Raw genomic sequence first — 23821 nt, 5'->3', positions numbered from 1 at the left:
AATATGTTAATTTGACAAACGATTTCCATCGTAACCTCTTTATCTAGCGCTAGGCTCACTTACATCACTAGTGTGGTAATGGAAAGGAGGAACAAACTCATAGCTGAGTGGATTACTAATCAGCCCATAGGCCTATATTCATGTTGCAATTAATGATTAGTTATAACCCCCTTGTCAATTAATTGAGTTAGTGAGATCGCTTTGAATTATGGTGTAATTGAATCTTGCATGATTTATGTTTAATATCTTCCTTGTTTTTTTGTCTTGTAGGACTCAAATTAGTTTCACAGTGGCAATTGATTTCACAGCATCAAATGGTGAGTAGTTTAGCACTTGAGAACCCTCTGCATGTGTGGCAGCAAGGTTTTCTTGACATCAATTTTGAATTGGCAACCTTCTAGCTACAATACCATACAAGTCTCTGTTACAAAACTAGTTCATATCATGTGTACTTGTCTTGACATTGAAAATAAAAATTCTCCCTGCTGACCCGCTCTGAGCTCAGTTGTATTGTATTATGTTCGATTTCAGGCAACCCCTCCCAGCCCACCTCTCTACACTACATGAGTCCGTACCAGCTGAATGCCTATGCCATGGCTCTGAGAGCCGTAGGGGAGATTATCCAGGACTACGACAGTGACAAGATGTTCCCTGCACTGGGCTTCGGAGCCAAGCTGCCCCCAGACGGACAGGTCTCGCACGAGTTCGCCCTGGTGAGGAGACTGGAGACACCCCCTCCATCTAGGGAGGCTGATAGCCTAGTTAAGAACCCGTAACTGAAAAGTTGCTGTTTTGAATCCCCGAGCTGCTAACTGTCCAAAATGTACATGTAATCTCCCTCCATCCCACCATCCTTTTTACCTGCCAGTCTCACGACCATCCCGGTTCTGGACCGGTGGAGGGAGAATTCAGAGGACAGGCTCATTGTTATGACTGGAATGGGATGAATGGAAAGGTATTTAAAACATGGTTCCCATTACACTCCAGACATTACAATGAGCCCATCCTCTGATTTAAAGTATTAGGCTTTGTTCATACGTAGTACACTATATAGGGAATGGGGTGCCATTTAGAACGTATAGGTTCCTATCCAGATGTGATGCCCATGCAGCCCCGGGCGCCGGCAGCCATTCCAGCTGCTCAGTTGGGTAACACTCAAGGAGAGTTAATCGAAGCATTAAGAATTTACTGAGTCAGCCTTTTAACAAGGTGATACATGGGGGGAGGGAGAGAGGGAGAGAGAGGATACTAGAGGGACAAGGAAGAAGAGATAGGGAGTATACAGTGGCTTGCGAAAGGATTCACCCCCCTTGGCATTTTTCCTATTTACAACCTGGAATTAAAATGGATTTTTTGGGTGTTTGTATCATTTGATTTACACAACATGCCTACCACTTTGAAGATGCAAAATATTTGTTCTCGTGAAACAAACATGAAATAAGACAAAAAAAACGGACAACTTCAGCGTGCATAACTATTCACCCCCCCCCCCCCCCCCCCCCCCCCCCCCAAAGTCAATACTCTGTAGAGCCACCTTTGGCAGCAATTACAGCTACACGTCTCTTGGGGTATGTCTCTATAAGCTTGGCACATCTAGCCACTGGGACTTTTGCCCATTCTTCAAGCCAAAACTGCTACAGCTCCTTCAAGTTGGATGGGTTCCGCTGGTTTACAGCAATCTTTAAGTCATACCACAGATTATCAATTGGATTGAGGTCTGGGCTTTGACTAGGCCATTCCAAGACATTTAAATGGTTTCCCTTAAACCACTCGAGTGTTGCTTTAGCTGTATGCTTAGGGTCATTGTCCTGCTGGAAGGTGAACCTCCGTCTCAAATCTCTGGAAGACTGAAACAGGTTTCCCTCAAGAATTTCCCTGTATTTAGCACCATCATTCCTTCAATTCTGACCAGTTTCCCAGTCCCTGCCAATGAAAAACATCTCCACAGCATGATGCTGCCACCACCATGCTTCACTGTGGGGATGGTGTTCTCGGGGTGATGAGAGGTGTTGGGTTTGCGCCAGACATAGCGTTTTCCTTGATGGCCAAAAAGCTCAATTTTAGTCTCATCTGACCAGAGTACCTTCTTCCATAAATTTGGGGAGTCTCCCACATGCCTTTTGGCGAATGACAAATGTGTTTGCCAAACGTGTTTGCCAAACGTTTCTTTCTTTAAGCAATGGCTTTTTTTTGGCCACTCTTCCGTAAAGCCCATCTCTGTGGAGTGTACGGCTTAAAGTGGTCCTATGGACAGATACTCCAATCTCCGCTGTGGAGCTTTGCAGCTCCTTCAGGGTTATCTTTGGTCTCTTTGTTGCCTCTCTGATTAATGCCCTCCTTGCCTGGTCCGTGCGATTAGGTGGGCCCTCTCTTGGCAGGTTTGTTGTGGTGCCATAGTCTTTCAATTTTGTGCTCTGTGGGATGTTCAAAGTTTCGGATATACTTTTTTATAACCCAACACTGATCTGTACTTCTCAACAACTTTGTCCCTGACCTGTTTGAAGAGCTCCTTGTTCTTCATGGATGATCCAAGATGGCGTAGCAGTGCGGTCGTGTTCTCTGTTGTGTGTCCGTGTAAATAGCCAGTTTTTTTATTTTATTTTTATTTTACGCATATATTTCCCTATCACACTTTTCATCCTTCTACTAAATATACACTGCTCAAAAAAATAAAGGGAACACTTAAACAACACAATGTAACTCCAAGTCAATCACACTTCTGTGAAATCAAACTGTCCACTTAGGAAGCAACACTGATTGACAATAAATGTCACATGCTGTTGTGCAAATGGAATAGACAACAGGTGGAAATTATGGGCAATTAGCAAGACACCCCCAATAAAGGACTGGTTTTGCAGGTGGTGACCACAGACCACTTCTCAGTTCCTATGCTTCCTGGCTGATGTTTTGGTCATTTTTGAATGCTGGCGGTGCTTTCACTCTAGTGGTAGCATGAGACGGAGTCTACAATCCACACAAGTGGCTCAGGTAGTGCAGCTCATCCAGGATGGCACATCAATGCGAGCTGTGGCAAGAAGGTTTGCTGTGTCTGTCAGCGTAGTTTCCAGAGCATGCAGGCGCTACCAGGAGACAGGCCAGTACATCAGGAGACGTGGAGGAGGCCGTAGGAGGGCAACAACCCAGCAGCAGGACTGCTACCTCCGCCTTTGTGCAAGGAGGAGCAGGAGGAGCACTGCCAGAGCCCTGCAAAATGACCTCCAGCAGGCCACAAATGTGCATGTGTCTGCTCAAACGGTCAGAAACAGACTCCATGAGGGTTGTATGAGGGCCCGACGTCCACAGGTGGGGGTTGTGCTTACAGCCCAACACCGTGCAGGACGTTTAGCATTTGCCAGAGAACACCAAGATTGGCAAATTCGCCACTGGCGCCCTGTGCTCTTCACAGATGAAAGCAGGTTCACACTGAGCACGTGACAGACGTGACAGAGTCTGGAGACGCCATGGAGAAAGTTCTGCTGCCTGCAACATCCTCCAGCATGACCGGTTTGGCGGTGGGTCAGTCATGGTGTGGGGTGGCATTTATTTGGGGGGCCGCACAGCCCTCCATGTGCTCGCCAGAGGTAGCCTGACTGCCATTAGGTACCGAGATGAGATCCTCAGACCCCTTTTTTATTTTTTTTATTTTTTTGTGAGACCATATGCTGGTGCGATTGGCCCTGGGTTCCTCCTAATGCAAGACAATGCTAGACCTCATGTGGCTGGAGTGTGTCAGCAGTTCCTGCAAGAGGAAGGCATTGATGCTATGGACTGGCCCGCCCGTTCCCCAGACCTGAATCCAATTGAACACATCTGGGACATCATGTCTCGCTCCATCCACCAACGCCACGTTGCACCACAGACTGTCCAGGAGTTGGCTGATGCTTTAGTCCAGGTCTGGGAGGAGATCCCTCAGGAGACCATCCACCACGTCATCAGGAGCATGCCCAGGCGTTGTAGGGAGGTCATACAGGCACGTGGAGGCCACACACACTACTGAGCCTCATTTTGACTTGTTTTAAGGACATTACATCAAAGTTGGATCAGCCTGTAGTGTGGTTTTCCACTTTAATTTTGAGGGTGACTCCAAATCCAGACCTCCATGGGTTGATACATTTGATTTCCATTGATAATTTTTGTGTGATTTTGTTGTCAGCACATTCAACTATGTAAAGAAAAAACTATTTAATAAGATTATTTCATTCATTCAGATCTAGGATGTGTTATTTTAGTGTTCCCTTTATTTTTTTGAGCAGTGTACTTTCCTGCAACCCGCCTCACTCAATGTGGAACGGATTCTATTATTTACTCACCTTTATCTAGAATCTCCAGTTGAAACTAGCTAGCCAGCTAACTAGCTAACTAGCTACTTGCTATTAGCGGTTTTCACCCAGAACATCAGATTTTCTGCCGGAATAACTGAATCACTGGACCTTAACACCGGAACATCGCAACTAGCTAGCTGCAACCAAATGGATGTTGTTGTTGGCTAATCAGCCTTGAGCTAGCCTCGAGTCAGCCATGGGTCTCCCGGTCGCGGCCGGCTACGACAGAGCCTGGATTCGAACCAGGATCTCTTGTGGCACAGCTAGCACTGCGATGCAGTGCCTTAGACCACTGCGCCACTCGGGAGACTTGCGACGACCACGAAGATGACCACGAAGATCCATCTCGCGACGACCACGAAGATCCATCTGCTAGCCCCGGCCTGCTAGCACACGAAAACAACAGCCGTGCTTCCTGCTCGCTGTGCTGTAGCACCAATTCGAACTGCTCTCGGACTCACATATTGCTGTTCACTGGACCTTATGATCACTCAGCTGCACAGCTGATGCCTGCTGGACTGTTCCTTTACACGGTACCCTGTCCTGTTTATCTGTTTAGCCTCAGCCCAAACTTTCATCGCCATTACCAGTTGTTGTCTTAGCTCTCTCTAATAACACCTGTGCTTTATGCCTCTCTCCCATGTCAATATGCCTTGCCTATTGCTGTTCCAGTTAGTTCTTATTATACAATTTCACTGTAGAACCCCAAGTCCCTCTCAAACTGCCTCAAATAGCGACTTTGTTCCACCCCCCATACACGCCGAGACCGGCTCAATCGGTGCCTCCAGTGATGCTATCTCTTTCATTGTTACCCAACGCTTAGGTTAACCTCCACTGTACTCATATCCTTCCATATCCTTGTCTGTACATAATGCCCTGAATTTATTCTACAACGCCCGGAAATCTGCCCCTTTTATTCTTTGTACCCAACACACTAGAACACCAGTTCTTAAAGCCTTTAGCCGTATCCTTATTCTAGTCCTCCTCTGTTCCTCTGGTGATGTAGAGGCTAACCCAGGCCCTGCAGCCCCCAGTATCACTCCTACTCCCCAGGAGCTATCATTTGTTGACTTCCGTAACCGTAAAAGCCTTGGTTTTCTGCACGTTAACATCAGAAGCCTTTTAGTTATTCACTGCGTTAGCACACTCCGCCAACCCTGATGTTCTAGCAGTGTCTGAATCCTGGCTTTGGAAGGCCACCAAAAATTCAACATTTTCCATCTAGATAGAACTGCCAAGGGGGGTGGAGTTGCAATCTACTGTAGAGATAGCCTGCAGAGCTCTATCATACTATCCAGGTCTGTGCCCAAACAGTTTGAGCTCCTACTTCTAAAAATCCACCTTTCCAGAAATAAGTCTCTCACTGTTGCCGCTTGCTACAGAACCCCCTTAGCCCCCAGCTGTGCCCTGGACACCATATGTGAATTGATTGCCCCCCATCTATCCTCAGAGTTCGTACTGCTTGGTGACCTAAACTGGGATATGCTTAACACCCCGGCCATCCTACAATCCAAACTAGATGCCCTCAATCTCACACAAATTATCAAGGAACCTACCAGGTACAACCCTAAATCCGTAAACATGGGCACCCTCATAGATATCATCCTGACTAACTTACCCTCTAAATATACCTCCGCTGTCTTCAACCAGGATCTCAGCCATCACTGCCTTATTGCCTGCGTCCGTAACGGATCTGCGGTCAAACTACCACCCCTCATCACTGTCAAACGCTCCCTAAAACACTTTAGCGAGCAGGCCTTCCTAATTGACCTGGCCCAGGTATCCTGGATGGATATCGATCTCATTCCGTCAGTAGAGGATGCCTGGTTGTTCTTTAAAAGTGCTTTCCTCTCAATCTTAAAAAAGCATGCCCCATTCAAAAAATTCAGAACTAAGAACAGATATAGCCCCTGGTTCTCCTCAGACTTGACTGCCCTTGACCAGCACAAAAACATCCTGTGGCGTACTGCATTAGCATTGAATAGCCCCCGCGATATGCAACTTTTCAGGGAAGTTAGGAACCAATATACACAAGCAGTTAGGAAAGCAAAGGCTAGCTTTTTCAAACAGAAATGTGCATCCTGTAGCACTAACTCCAAAAAGTTTTGGGACACTGTAAAGTCCATGGAGAATAAGAGCACCTCCTCCCAGCTGCCCACTGCACTGAGCTGGAAAGCTGCCGCAGTCATCCCCCTCTTCAAAGGGGGTGACACTCTAGAACCATCCTGCCCTGCCTTTCGAAAGTTTTTGAAAGCCAAGTTAACAAACAGATAACCGACCATTTCGAATTCCACCGTACCTTCTCCGCTACGCAATCCGGTTTCCGAGCTGGTCATGGGTGCACCTCAGCCACGCTCAAGGTCCTAAACGATATTATAACCGCGATCGATAATAGACAGTACTGTGCAGCCGTCTTCATCGACCTGGCCAAGGCTTTCGACTCTGTCAACTACCGCATTCTTATTGGCAGACTAAATAGCCTTGGTTTCTCAAATGACTGCCTCGCCTGGTTCACCAACTACTTCTCAGATAGAGTTCAATGTGTCAAATCGGAGGGCCTGTTGTATGGACCTATGGCAGTCTCTATGGGGGTGCCACAGGGTTCAATTCTTGGGCCGACTCTTTTCTCTGTGTATATCAATGATGTCGCTCTTGCTGCTGGTGACTCTCAGATCCACCTCTACGCAGACGACACCATTTTGTATACATCTGGCCCTTCATTGGACACTGTATTAACAAACCTCCAAACGAGCTTCAATGCCATACAACACTCCTTCCGTAGCCTCCAACTGCTCTTAAACACTAGTAAAACTAAATGCATGCTCTTCGATCGAACGCTGCTGGCACCCGCCCACCCGACCTAGAATCACTACTCTGGACGGGTCTGACCTAGAGTATGTGGACAACTACAAATACCTAGGTGTCTGGTTAGACTGTAAACTCACATTAAGCATCTCCAATCCAAAGTTAAATCTAGAATCGGCTTCCTATTTCGCAACAAAGCCTCCTTCACTCATGCTGCCAAACATGCCCTCGTAAAACTGACTATCCTACCGATCCTTGACTTTGGCGATGTCATTTACAAAATAGCCTCCAACACTCTACTCAGCAAATTGGATGTAGTCTATCACAGTGCCATCCGTTTTGTCACCAAAGCCCCATATACTACCCACCACTGTGACCTGTACGCTCTTGTTGGCTGGTCCTCACTACATATTCGTCGCCAAACCCACTGGCTCCAGGCCATCTATAAATCACTGCTAGGCAAATCCCTGCCTTATCTTAGCTCATTGGTCACCATAGAAACACCCACCCGTAGTATGCGCTCCAGCAGGTATATCTCACTGGTCATCCCCAAAGCCAACACCTCCTTTGGCCGCCATTCCTTCCAGTTCTCTGCTGCCAATGACTGGAACGAACTGCAAAAATCTCTGAAGCTGGAGACTCTTATCTCCCTCACTAACTTTAAGCATCAGTTGTCAGAGCACCTTACCGATCACTGCACCTGTACACAGCCCATCTGAAATTAGCCCACCCAACTACCTCATCCCCATATTGTTATTTATTTTGCTCATTTGCACCCCAGTATCTCTATTTGCACATCATCTCTTGCACATCTATCATTCCAGTGTTAATACTATTTGTAATTATTTTGCACTATGGCCTATTTATTGCCTTACCTCCATAACTTGCTACATTTGCACACACTGTATATATATTTTCTGTTGTATTTTTGACTTTATGTTTTGTTTTACCCCATATGTAACTCTGTGTTGTTGTTTTTATCGCACTGCTTTGCTTTATCTTGGCCAGGTCGCAGTTGTAAATGAGAACTTGTTCTCAACTGGCTTACTTGGTTAAATAAAGGTGAAATAAAAAAATACAAAATGGTGCCGCTTGCTTTGTGGTGCCCCTTGCTTAGTGGTGTTGCAGACTCTGGAGCCGTTCAGAACAGGTGTATATATACTGAGATCATGTGACACTTTTGCAATTATGTTAGCACAGCTGAAAACTGTTGTGCTGATTTAAATTAGCAATAACACTGGCCTTCTTGAGACTAGTTGAGTATCTGGAGCATCAGCAATTGTGGGTTTGATTACAGGCTCAAAATGGCCAGAAACAAATAACTTTCTTCTGAAACTTGTCAGTCTATTCTTGTTCTGAGAAATGAATGCAGTTCCATGCGATAAATTGCCAAGAAACTGAAGATCTCGTACAACGCTGTGTACTATTCCCGTCACAGAACAGCGCAAACTGGCTCTAACCAGAATAGAAAGAGGAGTGGGAGGCCCCGGTGCACAACTGAGCAAGAGGACAAATACATTAGAGTGTCTAGTTTGAGAAACAGGTGCATCCACAGGTCCTCAACTGGCAGCTTCATTAAATAGTAACCGCAAAACACCAGTCTCCACGTCAACAGTGAAGAGGCGACTCCGGGATGCTGACTTTCTAGGCAGAGTTGCAAAGAAAAAGCCATATCTCAGACTGCCCATCTTAATCGTTTATTTTTATTGGCCAGTCTGAGATATGGCTTTTTCTTTGCAACTGCCTAGAAGGTCAGCAAACACAACGTGCCATTGGAACACAGGACTGATGGTTGCTGATAATGGGCCTCTTTACGCCTATGTAGATATTCCATAAAAAAATCAGCAGTTTCCAGCTACAATAGCCATTTACAACATTAACAATGTCTACACTGTATTTCTGATCAATTTGATGTTATTTTAATGGACAAAAAAATTGCTTTTCTTTCGAAAATGAGGACATTTCTAAGTGACCCCAAACTTTTGAACGGTAGTGTACAATGTGCTTTTAAATCAATGTGATTGATTGATTCATTGATAATCAATTAATGTATTCCTATATTGTTTGTTCTTTGTGTGTCTGTGCAGAATGGGAACCCCCAGAATCCGTACTGCATTGGGATAGAGGGGGTGATGGAGGCTTACTACCAAAGCCTCAAGTCTGTTCGACTCTATGGACCCACACACTTCTCCCCTGTCATTAACCACGTGGCCAGGTAGGTCGCACACACATTCACATGCACACACACGCATGCTCGCACACACAGACAACACACACATACACAGACAGACACAGACAGCACACACATACAAATACACTCAGAACCACCCACCATGTATTTGTATTTTTTAGGGATCCCCATTAGCTCCTGCCGAGGCAGCAGCTACTCTTCCTGGGGTCCAAACACATTAAGGCACTTACATCACACATAAAACAAAAGATAAAACAGTACATTATATAACATTATTACACCACTACGTATCTACAATACAACATGTATAATACTAACATACAACAATATTACAATGTACGTGTGTGTAGAGTGCGTGTGCTAGCGTTTGTGTGCGTATGCCTGTGTCTGTACCTGTGTGTGTGTTTGTCTCTTCACAGTACCCGCAGTTCAATAAGGTGTATTTTTATCTTTAAAAAAAAAATCGGATTCTTCTGCTTGCATCAGTTACCTGATGTGGAATAGAGTTCCATGTAGTCATGGCTGTATGTAGTACTGTGCCATAGTCTGTTCTGGACTTGGGGATTGTGAAGAGACCTCTGGTGGCATGTCGTGTGGGGTATGCATGGGTGTCCGAGCTTTGTGCTAGTAGTTTAAACAGACAGCTCGGTGCATTCAGCTTGTCAACACTTCCTACAAAAACAAGTAGTGATGAAGTCAATCTCTCCTCCACTTTGAGCCATGAGAGATTGACGTGCATATTATTAATGTTAGCTCTCCATGTACATTTAAGGGCCAACCGTGCTGCCCTGTTCTGAGCCAATTGTAATTTTTTTTATCTCAATCCCATGTCCTTGACTACACGCCCAGACCAGCTGCAGGGAGCTAGAGGGAACCCTCCTTATGAAAAGCACAGCGTTGGTAGTTAAGAAATGTCTCTACTATTGTTAAGCATATTAATTATTAACTATTAATATTAAACAAATCACGCAAATACATGGATTCCCCATCACCTGCCTTGTTGATAGTGTTGTTTAGAAGGCAGAGCAGCGTTTTATTATGGACATACTTCTCTCCATCCTAGCTACTGTTGTATCAATATGTTTTGACCATGACAGTTTACCATCCAGGGTTACTCCAAGATGTTTAGTCTCCTCAACTTGCTCAATTTCCGCATTATTCAATACAAGATTTAGTTGAGGTTTAGGGTTTAGTGAATGATTTGTCCCAAATACAATGCTTTTAGTTTTTGAAATATTTAGGACTAACGTATTCCTTGCCACACATTCTGAAACTAACTGCAGCTCTTTGTTAAGTGGCAGTCATTTCAGTCGCTGAAGTGTATAGTGTTGAGTCATCCGCATACGTAGACACACTGGCATTACTCAAAGCCAGTGGCATGTCGTTAGTAAATATTTAAAAAAGTAAGGGGCCTAGACAGCTGCCCTGGGGAATTCCTGATTCTACCTGGGTTATGTTGGAGAGGCTTCCAATAAAGAACACCCTCTGTGTTCTGTTAGACCGGTAACTCTTTAACCACAATATAGCAGGGGGTGTAAAGCCATAACACATACAGTTGAAGTCGAAAGTATACATACAGTCATGGTCAAAAGTTTTGAGAATGACACAAGTATTGGTCTTCACAAAGTTCGCTGCTTCAGTGTTATGAGATATTTTTGTCAGATGTTACTATGGTATACTGAAGTACAATTACAAGCATTCCATAAGTGTCAAAGGCTTTAATTGACAATTACATTAAGTTTATGCAAAGAGTCAATATTTGCAGTGTTGACCCTTCTTTTTCAAGACCTCTGCAATCTGCCCTGGCATGCTGTCAATTAACTTCTGGGCCACATCCTGACTGATTGCAGCCCATTCTTGCATAATCAATGCTTGGAGTTTGTCAGAATTTGTGGGTTCTTGTATGTCCACCCGCCTCTTGAGGATCGACCACAAGTTCTCAATGGGATTAAGGTCTGGGGAGTTTCCTGGCCATGGACCCAAAATGTTGATGTTTTGTTCCCTGAGCCACTTAGTTATCACTTTTGCCTTATGGCAAGGTGCTCCATCATGCTGGAAAAGGCATTGGTCGTCACCAAACTGTTCTTGGATGGTTGGGAGAAGTTGCTCTCGGAGGATGTGTTGGTACCATTCTTTATTCATGGCTGTGTTCTTAGGCAAAATTGTGAGTGAGCCCACTCCCTTGGCTGAGAAGCAACCCCACACATAAATGGTCTCAGGATGCTTTACTGTTGGCATGACACAGGACTGATGGTAGCGTTCACCTTGTCTTCTCCGGACAAGGTGTTTTCCGGATGACCCAAACAATCGGAAAGGGGATTCATAATGACTTTATGAAAATGACTTTACCCCAGTCCTCAGCAGTTCAATCCCTGTACCTTTTGCAGAATATCAGTCTGTCCCTGATATTTTTCCTGGAGAGAAGTGGCTTCTTTGCTGCCCTTCTTGACACCAGGCCATCCTCCAAAAGTATTTGCCTCACTGTGCGTGCAGATGCACTCACACCTGCCTGCTGCCATTCCTGAGCAAGCTCTGCACTGGTGGTGCCCCGATCCCGCAGCTGAATCAACTTTAGGAGACGGTCCTGGCGCTTGCTGGACTTTCTTGGGCGACCTGACGCCTTCTTCACAACAAATGTACCTCTCTCCTTGAAGTTCTTGATGATCCGATAAATGGTTGATTTAGGTGCAATCTTACTAGCAGCAATATCCTTGCCTGTGAAGCCCTTTTTGTGCAAAGCAATGATGACAGCACATGTTTCCTTGCAGGTAACCATGGTTAACAGAGTAAGAACAATGATTTCAAGCACCACCCTCCTTTTAAATCTTCCATTCTGTTATTCTAACTCAATCAGCATGACAGAGTGATCTCCAACCTTGTCCTCGTCAACTCTCTCACCTGGGTTAACGAGAGAATCACTGACATGATGTCAGCTGGTCCTTTTGTGGCAGGGCTGAAATGCAGTGGAAATGTTTTTTTGGGATGAAGTTCATTTTCATGGCAAAGAGGGACTTTGCAATTAATTGCAATTCATCTGATCACTCTTCATGACATTCTGGAGTATATGCAAATTGCCATCATCAAAACTGAGGCAGCAGACTTTGTGAAAATTAGTATTTGTGTCATTCTCAAAACTTTTGACCACGACTGTACACTTAGGTTGGAGTCATTAAAACTTGTTTTTCAACCACTCCACAAATGTCTTGTTAACAAACTATAGTTTTGGCAAGTCAGTTAGGACATTTACTTTTTGCATGACACAAGTAATTGTTCCAACAATTGTTTACAGACAGATTATTTCACTTATAATTCACTGTATCACAATTCTAGTGGGTCAGAAGTTTACATACGGTAAGTTGACTGTGCCTTTAAACAGCTTGGAAAATTCCAGAAAATGATGTCATGGCTTTAGAAGCTTCTGATAGGCTAATTGACATCATTTGAGTCATTTGGAGGTGTACCTGTGGATGTATTTCAAGGCCTACCTTCAAACTCAGTTCCTCTTTGCTTGACATCATGGGAAAATTTAAAGAAATCAGCCAAGACCTCTGATTTTTTTTTTACACCTCCACAAGTCTGGTTCATCCTTGGGAGCAATTTCCAAACGCCTGAAGGTACCACATTCATCTGTACAAACAATAGTACGCAAGTATAAACACCATGGGACCACGTAGCCGTCATACCGCTCAGGAAGGAGACGCGTTCTGTCTCCTAGAGATAAATGAACTTTGGTGCGAAAAGTGCAAATCAATCCCAGAACAACATCAAAGGACCTTGTGAAGATGCTGTAGGAAACAGGTACAAAAGTATCTATATCCACAGTAAAACGAGTCCTATATCGACATAACCTGATAGGCCACTCAGCAAGGAAGAAGCCACTACTCCAAAACCGCCATAAATAAGCCAGACTACGGTTTGCAACTGCACATGGGGACAAAGATCGTACTTTGGTTTAAGGACAACAAAGTAAATGTATTGGAGTGGCCATCACAAAGCCCTGACCTCAATCCTGTAGAAGATTTGTGGGCAGAACTGAAAAAGCGTGTGCGAGCAAGGAGGCCTACAAACCTGACTCAGTTACACCAGCTCTGTCAGGAGGAATGGGCCAAATTTCACCCAACTTATTGTGGGAAGCTTGGGGAAGGCTACCCGAAACGTTTGACCCAAGTTAAACAATTTAAAGGCAATGCTACCAAATACTAATTGAGTGTATGTAAACTTCTGACCTACTGGGAATGTGATTAAAGAAATAAAAGCTGAAATAAATCAATCTCTCTCCTATTATTCTGACATTTCACATTCTTAAAATAAAGTGATGATCCTAACTGACCTAAGACAGGGAATTCTTACTAGGATTAAATGTCAGGAATTGTGAGTTTAAATGTATTTGGCTAAGGTGAATGTAAACTTCCGACTTCAACTGTACGTTTTTCCAGCAGCAGACTATGATCGATACTGTCAATAGCCGTGCTGAAGTCTAACAAAAAAGCCCCTACATTATTTTTATCATCAACTTCTCTCAGCCAATCATCAGTCATTTGTGTAAATGCTGTGCTTATTGAATGTTCTTCCCTATAAGCGTGCTGAAAGTCTGTTGTCAATTTGTTTACTGTAAAATAACATTGTATCTGGTCAAACACCATTTTTTCCAAAAGTTTACTAAGGGTTGGTAACAGGCTGATGGGTCAGCTATTTGAGCCAGTAAAGGGGGCTTTACTATTCTTGAGTAGCGGAATGACTTTTGCTTCCCAACAGGCCTGAGGGCACACACTTTCATATTAAAGATATGGCAAATAGGAGGGGTAATATCGTCCGCTATTATCCTCAATCATTTTCCATCCAAGTAGTTAGACCCCGGTTGCTTGTCATTGTTGATCCACCATTTTTTTACCTCTTCCACACTCACTTTACGGAATTCAAAATTACAGTGCTTGTCTTTCATAATTTTTTCAGTTATACTTGGATGTGAAGTGTCGGCGTTTGTTACTGGCATGTCATACCTAAGTGCTAATCTTGCCAATGAAAAAATCATTAAAGTAGTTGGCAATATCAGTGGGTTTTGTGGTGAATGAGCCATCTGATTCAATGAATGATGGCGCTGAGTTTGCCTTTTTGCCCAAATTTTCATTTAAGGTGCTCCAAAGCTTTTCACTATCATTCTTTGTCATTTATCTTTGTTTCATAGCGTAGTTTCTTCGTCTTCTTTTTATTCAGTTTATTCACATGATTTCTCAATTTGCAGTATGTTTGCCAATCGGTTGTGCAGCCAGACTTGTTTGCTATACCTTTTGCCTGATCCCTCTTAACCATACAATTTTTCAATTCCTCATCAATCCAAGGGGATTTAACCATTTTTACAGTCATTTTCTTAATGGGTGCATGCTTATTAGTAACTGGAATAAGAAATTTCATAAATGTGTCAAGTGCAGCAGCTGGTTACTCCTCATTACACACCACAGACCAGCAAATATTCTTTACATCATCAACATAAGAATCACTACGTATTGTATGACCTCTTATACACTATATTAGGCCCAGCCTTTGGAACGTTGGTTTTCCTAGATATGGGTACTACAGTGAGGGAATAAAGTATTTGATCCCATTTTACATTTACATTTTAGTCATTTAGCAGACGCTCTTATCCAGAGCGACTTACAGTTAGTGAGTGCATACATTTTTCATACTGTCACCCATTGAATGGTTTTCTGTTCCGTGTAGTACACAGCATCACATCAGTCTCAGTTTTAGCCTACCTTATGTGCTAAAGATCACACACTTAAGTTAACATAGAATCTAGTGACAATTCTGACATTTGACATCTTGTGGAAAAGTGTACCTTTTCCTATAAAAAAAAAGAAAGTAGTCTGTCCAAATCAATTCAACAAGATGTCAGTCAGTTTTGAAACCCCACTGCTAAAGAATAATTTGCCACCAAAATCTTTAAAAAGTGTTCTGAAACATCATAGTATACAGTAATCCCTCGTTTATCGCGGGGGTTACGTTCCGAAAATGACCCGCGATAAGTGAAATCCGCGAAATAGAAAACTTTTTTTTTTTTACAATTAGCAACTATTACATGTATACAAATACAGTGACTCACGTGTAGGCCGTTTCGTCGACATTATGGGTTTAGAAGATGTTCGAAATTACAAGATAATTTGGCCAACTTAATGTAAATTTGCCAAGCTGTTTTATGTACGTACACATAACTGCACGAGACGACAAAATGATAGCACAATTCGTAGCATGTTTTGATACAAGAAGCGGGAGTGAGTTTTTAGCGAATCAGAATGCAGAGCACAATGCACCAAAAAAAAAAAAAAAATGCATTATGAAAATCCGCGAAATAGCGAATCCGCGATAAGTGAACCGCGAAGTGGCGAGGGATCACTGTACACCAAAGCAGTTTCTCAACTATTTAAGAGGCATACAATTTCCAATGATAAGTCTGGAGATGCAACGCAATTAAAGTAGCAACTTCTCTTGAGTATGTATAAATACAAATATTATGCTGAGAGTGTCAACTGAAGGTGGCAGGTTAATAAAGTCAGGAACGTTGGGTGTGTGTTTGGGTTTTCTTGCATAGGCTGAGACGGAGCTGGTGGGGACAGATGTAGCATGGGTAATTATCTCAGAGAGAAGCTGAAGGAGAGAGTGAGGCTGCCTGTGCTGTGCTGTGCTGACAGACACCCATGGAAGCTCTCCGTTTGACAGGTTCACCCACTGTGATCAAGTCTCACTTAGCGAGCTCAGGCTTTTTTAAGTGAGTCCTATTAAAATGCTCAAGTAGTTATGTCTATATCAGGGATGGGCAACTGGCCTTTTGCAGGCCCGCGGATCAATTTCTCCCCCCGACTGAGTTCCGACTGGAACCCCCATCAAAGTTGCCCATCCCTGGTCTATATTATAGTGCCGTCTCTGGTAATAGTGGGGCAGTATCGAGAGATTCAATTCATAGATCAGAGTCAAGTATGAAGAACAGCACCATTATAGTGACGGTTGAGCACATACTGTATCAGAGCTGATGTCAGCTAATATTACAATGATTCCATTTCTTCGCTTGATAGAGTAATGTGGAAAGGAAGTGTGTTGCTTGTTGAAGAAGCTGCTATGTCTGGTTTGTATCCAGGTAGCAGGGGCAGCAGGGGTCCGTAGAGAGGCAGTGGGTCTGGCCAGGTGAGAGAGAGGCAGGGCGCCCCCTGCTGTCCGAAGGGGTGCTATCCCTTGTTTCTTTTGGTTTTGGGTGTCAACGACTTTTGAGCACTTTATATAAACTAGCTCTAGTCCACGCAAGCGTCTGGTCCTTAGATACGCATGGACCAAAGAGAGTCTGTTAGATACGCATGGACCAAAGAGAGTCTGTTAGATACGCATGGACCAAAGAGAGTCTTGTGGTCACATTGAGATCCCACTATAATTATTAAGTATTCTAATTCCTAATTCTATGGGTGGTCATTTATTTAGTATTTTGGAGACATGACACCCTGTGCATACAAAGAAAGGTCATCCAGCACTCTGCTGATTTTGTATGTTTGCCCACAGACAAAATAAATTATCAGTCTGTAATTTTAATGGTAGGTTAATTTGAACAGTGAGAGACAGAATAACAACAAAAAAATCCAGAGAAACGCGTGTCAAAAATGTTATAAATTGATTTGCATTTTAATGAGGGAAATAAGTATTTGACCCCCTCTCAATCAGAAAGATTTCTGGCTCCCATGTGTCTTTTATACAGGTAATGAGCTGAGATTAAGAGCACACTCGTAAAGGGAGTGCTCCTAATCTCAGTGTGTTACCTGTATAAAAGACACCTGTCCACAGAAGCAATCAATCAATCAGATTCCAAACTCTCCACCATGGCCAAGACCAAAGAGCTCTCCAAGGATGTCAGGGACAAGATTGTAGACCTACACAAGGCTGGAATGGGCTACAAGACCATCGCCAAGCAGCTTGGTGAGAAGGTGACAACAGTTGGTGCGATTATTCGCAAATGGAAGAAACACAAAATAACTGTCAATATCCCTTGGCCTGGGGCTCCATGCAAGATCTCACCTCGTGGAGTTGCAATGATCATGAAAACGGTGAGGAATCAGCCCAGAACTACACGGGAGGATCGTGTCAATGATCTCAAGGCAGCTGGGACCATATCACCAAGAAAACAATTGGTAACACACTACCCCGTGAAGGACTGAAATCCTGCAGTGCCCGCAAGGTCCCCCTGCTCAAGAAAGCACATATACAGGCCCGTCTGAAGTTTGCCAATGAACATCTGAATGATTCAGAGGAGAACTGGGTGAAAGTGTTGTGGTCAGATGAGACCAAAATGGAGCTCTTTGGCATCAACTCAACTTGCCATGTTTGGAGGAGGAGGAATGCTGCCTATGACCCCAAGAACACCATCCCCACCGTCAAACATGGAGGTGGAAACATTATGCTTTGGGGGTGTTTTTCTGCTAAGGGGACAGGACAACTTCACCACATCAAAGGGATGATGGATGGGGCCATGTACCGTCAAATCTTGGGTGAGAACCTCCTTCCCTCAGCCAGGGAATTGAAAATGGGTCGTGGATGGGTATTCCAGCATGACAATGACCCAAAACACACGGCCAAGGCAAAAAAAAGGAGTGGCTCAAGAAGAAGCACATTAACGTCCTGGAGTGGCCTAGCCAGTCTCCAGACCTTAATCCCATAGAAAATCTGTGGAGGGAGCTGAAGGTTCGAGTTGCCAAACGTCAGCCTCAAAACCTTAATGACTTGGAGAAGATCTGCAAAGAGGAGTGGGACAAAATCCCCCCTGAGATGTGTACAAACCTGGTGGCCAACTACAAGAAACATCTGACCTCTGTGATTGCCAACAAGGGTTTTGCCACCAAGTACTAAATCATGTTTTGCAGAGGGGTCAAATACTTATTTCCCTCATTAAAATGCAAATCAATTCATACAATTTTTGACATGCGTTTTTCTGGATTTTTTTGTTGTTATTCTGTCTCTCACTGTTCAAATAAACCTACCATTCGAATTATAGACTGATCATGTCTTTGTCAGTGGGCAAACGTACAAAATGAGCAGGGGATCAAATACTTTTTTCCCTCACTGTATATTGTGATCACTACATCTGATGGATTTGGATACTGCTTTAAAGCAAATTCATGCAGTATTAATACGTTGATGACTTCAATTTGTAACTACCCTGGTAGGTTGACTGATAACCTGAACCAGGTTGCAGGCACTGGTTACAGTTTGAAACTTTTTCTTGAGTGATCAGCTTGATGAAAGCCAGTCAATATTGAAATCACCCAGAAAATATACCTCTCTGTTGATATCACGTACATTATGAAGCATTTCACACATACAGTGCATTCGGATAGTATTCAGAATGACAAAGCGAAAACAGGTTTATAGAAATGTTTGCAAATATATTACAAATAAAAAACAGAAATACCTTACTTACATAAGTATTCAGACCCTTTGCTATGAGACTCGAAATTGAGATCAGGTGCATCCTGTTTCCATTGATCATCCTTGAGATGTTTCTACAACTTGATTGGAGTCCACCTGTGGTAAATTCAATTGATTGGACATGATTTGGAAATGCACACACCTGTCTATGTAAGGTCCCACGGTTGACAGTGCCTGTCTGAGCAAAAACCTCCAGTGGCCTCCATCATTTTTAAATGGAAGAAGTTTGGAACCACCAAGACCCTTCCTAGAGCTGGCCGCCCGGCCAAACTGAGCAATCGGGGGAGAAGGGCCTTGGTCGGGGAAGTGACCAAGAACCCAATGGTCACTCTGACAGAGCTCCAGAGTTCCTATGTGGAGATGGGAGAACCTTCCAGAAGGACAACCATCTCTGCAGCACTCCACCAATCAGGACTTTATGGCAGAGTGGCCAGACGGAAGCCACTCCTCAGTAAAAGGCACATTAGAGCCCGCTTGGAGTTGCCAAAAAGCTCCTAAAGGACTCTCAGACCATGAGAAACAAGATTCTCTGGTCTGATGAAACCAAGATTGAACTCTTTGGCCTGAATGCCGACCGGCACGTCTGGAGCAAACCTGGCATCATCCCTACGGTGAAGCATGGTGGTGGCAGCATGCTGTGGGAATGTTTTTCAGCGGCAGGGACTGGGAGACTAGTCAGGATCGAGGGAAAGATGAACAGAGCAAAGTACAGAGAGATCCTTGATGAAAACCTGCTCAGGACCTCAGACTGGGGCGAAGGTTCACCTTCCAACATGGCAACGACCCTAAGCACACAGCCAAGACAACCGGGTTCAAGTCCGGGCCCAGCCAGAGCCCGGACTTGAACCCGATCTAAACATCTCTAGAGAGACCTGAAAATAGCTGTGCAGCGACGCTCCCCATTCAACCTGACAGAGCTTGAGAGGATCTGTAGAGAAGAATGGGAGAAATTCCCCAAATACAGGTGTGCCAAGCTTGTAGCGTCATACCCAAGAAGACTTGAGGCTGTAATCACTGCCAAAGGTGTTACAACAAAGTACTGAGTAAAGGGTCTGAATACTTATGTAAATTTGATATTTTGGTTTTGTATTTTTAATGCCTTTGCAAAAATAAAAAATAAAACAGTTTTTGCTTTGTCATTATGGGGTATTGTGTGTAGATTGTTGAGGGAAACAACATTTTAACCAATTTATAATAAGGCTGTCACGTAACAAAATGTGGAAAAAGTCAAGGGGTCTGAATACTTTTCGAATGCACTGTGCATTTGCTGCAGCATTATGACAACTCAGCAACACAATTGTAGGGATTAACTGAGCTGGTCTTGTGTCATTGATAAGTCACTGTCTCAACGCAGCCTTGAAATGCATGGACAGAGTCCAGGAGCCAAGATTATTTGGATGAGCACACACAGTGCCATTCTATTCAACTCCTACTGTGGCCATTCACAGTGGTACAATAACATGGGATGGTCATTAGGTAGCATTTTCCTGTGTTCTTCTGTTGTTCCACAGTGACCTGTGACCCCCTGGAGGAAGTCCAGATGAAAATAAATGTTCTAATAGCTCAGCCGCCCACTGGAATCAATACTTACTGTACTGGCATTAGCACACACACACAAACCTTATGATCACTTCTGGCCTTCGCAGTTGGAGAAAATAATTTGTGCTTTGTGTGTAACTGACCAACATCCATGCAGGTGATCGATGAGCAACATACAGGTAACTGCCAAAATAAAGGAAGCACGAGTAAATGAGGGATACAAAGTATATTGAAAGCAGGTGCTTCCACACATTATTTTGGCTACCATGGCTAGAAGAAGAGGTATGTGTGAAGGGGTCTCCAATGAGCAGAGGTGTGTGTGTGTGTGTGTGTGTGTGTGTGTGTGTGTGTGTGTGTGTGTGTGTGTGTGTGTGTGTGTGTGTGTGTCCGTCACCAGATCTCAACCCAATTGAACACTTATGGGAGATTCTGGAGGGGCGCCTGAAACAGCGTTTTCCACCACCATCAACAAAACACCAAATTATGAAATTTCTCATGGAAGAATGGTGTTGCATCCCTCCAATAGAGTTCCAGACCCTTATATAATCTATGCAAAGGCGCATTGAAGCTGTTCTGGCCGTTCGTGGTGGCCCAACGCCCTATTAAGACATTTTATGTTGGTGTTTCCTTTATTTTGGCAATTACCTGTAGGTCTGCCTGCCGGACTGTGATCAGAAAAGAAAATACTTTCCCCACCCACTCACGGAACATAAGTAACCACACATGAAAGCAGTAGCCTAAATGTCACAATTTACCACCATCACACAAATAGATGAGAAATCTGAGCTCAGATTAGATTACAGCAAAATCACACCAGTGCCTTTATATGAAAAAACTACACTTCAAACAAGATTAGGATGATACATGGTCGCTTTCCAGCTTCCAGTGCAATTCCTTACTTATTGCAGCAATAAAATAAACTGCAAACGGAAGCAAGCAGTCAGCAGTCTCCTCCTCCTCTGCATCCAAAATTATTCAATGTTGTTCCAAATTATTAATTCAACGTTGCATACAGAGAGTTAGTTGTTGAAAACCAATAAGGCTTTGTACTATCGACCAGTAGACTGACACTATCTGAGACTAAGAGAGTGTCGCCTTGTCCACATGGTTGATTAATGGTCATTTTATCCGAGCAGAAGAAAACTGGACTTGGTGTCTCTCCGTATCGTGTGGTGTCCCTGTGCTGTACATGCTCTATTTGGTGTTCACTATTAGGACATCTTGCCAAGTCATCTATACACACACACAAGATTGACTGTAACAAGCTTTCTCCTCAATCCCTCTTCGCCCCTCAAATCCCATTTATTTCTCGGTTTGATCCGTCCGCCCACGTGGCCTAAGAATAGCTTTGCCGTTCATAGCTCATTTATCTTCAGTGTGACCAAAACACACTGAGGGAAGTCATTTTCACACAAATAAGTGGCTCCAGTGTCAAGCAAGACCGTAATTCTCCCAATACTTGTGGCTGTATTAATGTGTCACTCAGAAAGCGTGCAGTGTGTGTGTGTGTGTGTGTGTGTGTGTGTGTGTGTGGCTGTTGCGTGGGCCCAGGGGTCAAGACTAAGTCAATGGTAACATTATTAAACCGAGGAACACCCCCTAGGGTTATTACATTTACATTTACATTTACGTCATTTAGCAGACGCTCTTATCCAGAGCGACTTACAGTTAGTGCATACATTATTCTTTTTTATTTTCATACTGGCCCCCCGTGGGAAGTTATAGTCCAGATATGGGCCTCAACCATCAGCCAAACAAATGACTAGAGTTCCAGGCATGAGAGTAGATTAGATTAATGAGAGCTCATAGGCTAACACAAAATAAGTTTCATAAATACATTCAATTGGTTGATTTATTGATTACCCAGTGCATCTCATCCTGCTCTCCTCTCTGTTCTCCTCCCACCAACCTCTCTCTTTCTCCTCTCGTCTCCTCTGCTCTCTCTCTTTCTCTCCCCCACTCCAGGTATGCACATTCAGTGAAAGATGGCTCCCAGTACTTCATCCTCCTTATCATCTCGGACGGTGTCATCACCGACATGGCCCAGACAAAGGAGTCCATTGTAAACGTACGTACATGTCAAAAGTATTATTTCCCATAATTTACAGTATGCCACCAGACCTGTAAAAATAGGAAAGGAGTCCTAGGACTTAAAATGTGTTTCAAACATGTCCATTGTAAACGTGTATCTTGGGGCTGTTCTATATATAGTTGGTTGGACCCAACGTTGATATTGTTATCGTTTATGGCACAGGTGTCAAACTCATTCCACGGAGGGCCGAGTGGCTGCGGGTTTTCGTTCCTCCCTTGTACTTGATTGATGAATTAAGGTCACTAATTAGTAAGGAACTCCCCACACCTGGTTGTCTAGGGCTTAATTGAAAGGAAAAACCAAAAACCTGCAGACACTAGGCACTCGATGGATGAGTTTGACACCCCTGATTTATGGTGTTTTTCTGTCTACGTTGAGAAATGCTGTTTTGGAATGGCCTGATTCCAAAATGGTGTTACATAGAGACAGAATCGCTACTCTGTGTTACACAAGTTTCCCTACATCCTGTAATGTGATTGTGGAGTAAGATATGAGAACAATGAGTACCAAGCAACCCCAGAAATAGATGTTCCTCATATCTCTGCCAATTTAATGGCAATAAAAAGTTATGAAACACAGTGATAACATCTATCATTCTCATCCAGCCTTTGGCGAATGGCAACCCACTCAACCCACTATGCAATGTAATAGACATCCGCTGAGGGAGAGGATGGAAATAAGGTTCATTTATAAGCTGTCTGGCTGGCTGGGGTTTAGACACAAATTGTACATGCATGAAATTAGAGAGGTGCTAATCCAGTAATTAGTCCTACAAAGGTTCGACAGATTCTACTACTTTTTCACAAATAGTTTTTTAGTCCTATAAAGGCTCAGCAGAAGATGGAAACCAAATCGCATAAAGGAGCAGAATTGGAAAACATTATCCATCTTATGACAGTCGATCTCTGCTGTACCATTATATGAGAAGTAGAGAGGCTATTACAGTACTTACAGTGTACATTAATTGGGAGTGTATTAATTGGGAGTATTTCTCTGACAGCCTGTGGCGTTTTAGATAACGCTGGTTATTGACATTGACGTTGAAAAGAAACTTGTTTCCTCAGGCTCTCTTTTTCTTTGAAACATCTCTCTCTCTCTCTCTCTCTCTCTCGCTCTCTCTCTCTCTCTCTCGCTCTCCTGTCTCCTCTATCATCACTCTCGCTCTCTCTTCCCCCCTCCACCTCCAAAGGCGGCTACTTTGCCCATGTCAATTATAATTGTCGGGGTTGGACCAGCAGAATTTAATGGTAAGACAGGAATAATGGAATGTGGGTGGGTGTGTGCGTGCGTGTGCACGCATATGTGTTTCTATGTGTATTCTCTCATCTCTTCTCTGTGTTAAATCCATTATTACGCCCCTCACCCGGTTCTCCCTCTCTTCTCTTCTCCTTTCCCTCTCGCTCTTTCTTTCCT

At 43.7% G+C, this 23821-nt stretch overlaps 1 protein-coding gene across 4 annotated transcripts in view; it reads left to right on the top strand.

The window, feature by feature from the left end:
- The window catches only part of LOC311137455 (copine-8-like), a gene marked incomplete at both ends in the record, with an annotated part of 78692 nt that overhangs the window by 53507 nt on the left and 1364 nt on the right, over positions 1-23821 (top strand). For all 4 annotated transcript variants that reach the window (XM_084171968.1, XM_084171971.1, XM_084171970.1 and 1 more), the window contains 5 exons: positions 271-317; positions 532-713; positions 9215-9342; positions 22282-22384; positions 23598-23655. In XM_084171968.1, the coding sequence (XP_084028094.1) occupies positions 271-317; positions 532-713; positions 9215-9342; positions 22282-22384; positions 23598-23655 (518 nt within the window). The remainder of the gene's footprint in view (positions 1-270; positions 318-531; positions 714-9214; positions 9343-22281; positions 22385-23597; positions 23656-23821) is intronic.

The sequence above is a fragment of the Coregonus lavaretus genome, assembly GCF_964263955.1.
Source record: "Coregonus lavaretus genome assembly, chromosome: 11".
NCBI classification, from domain to species: domain Eukaryota; kingdom Metazoa; phylum Chordata; class Actinopteri; order Salmoniformes; family Salmonidae; genus Coregonus; species Coregonus lavaretus.
Note: the sequence above shows the minus strand (reverse complement) of the source record. Positions and strands in the feature narration are given on the sequence as shown.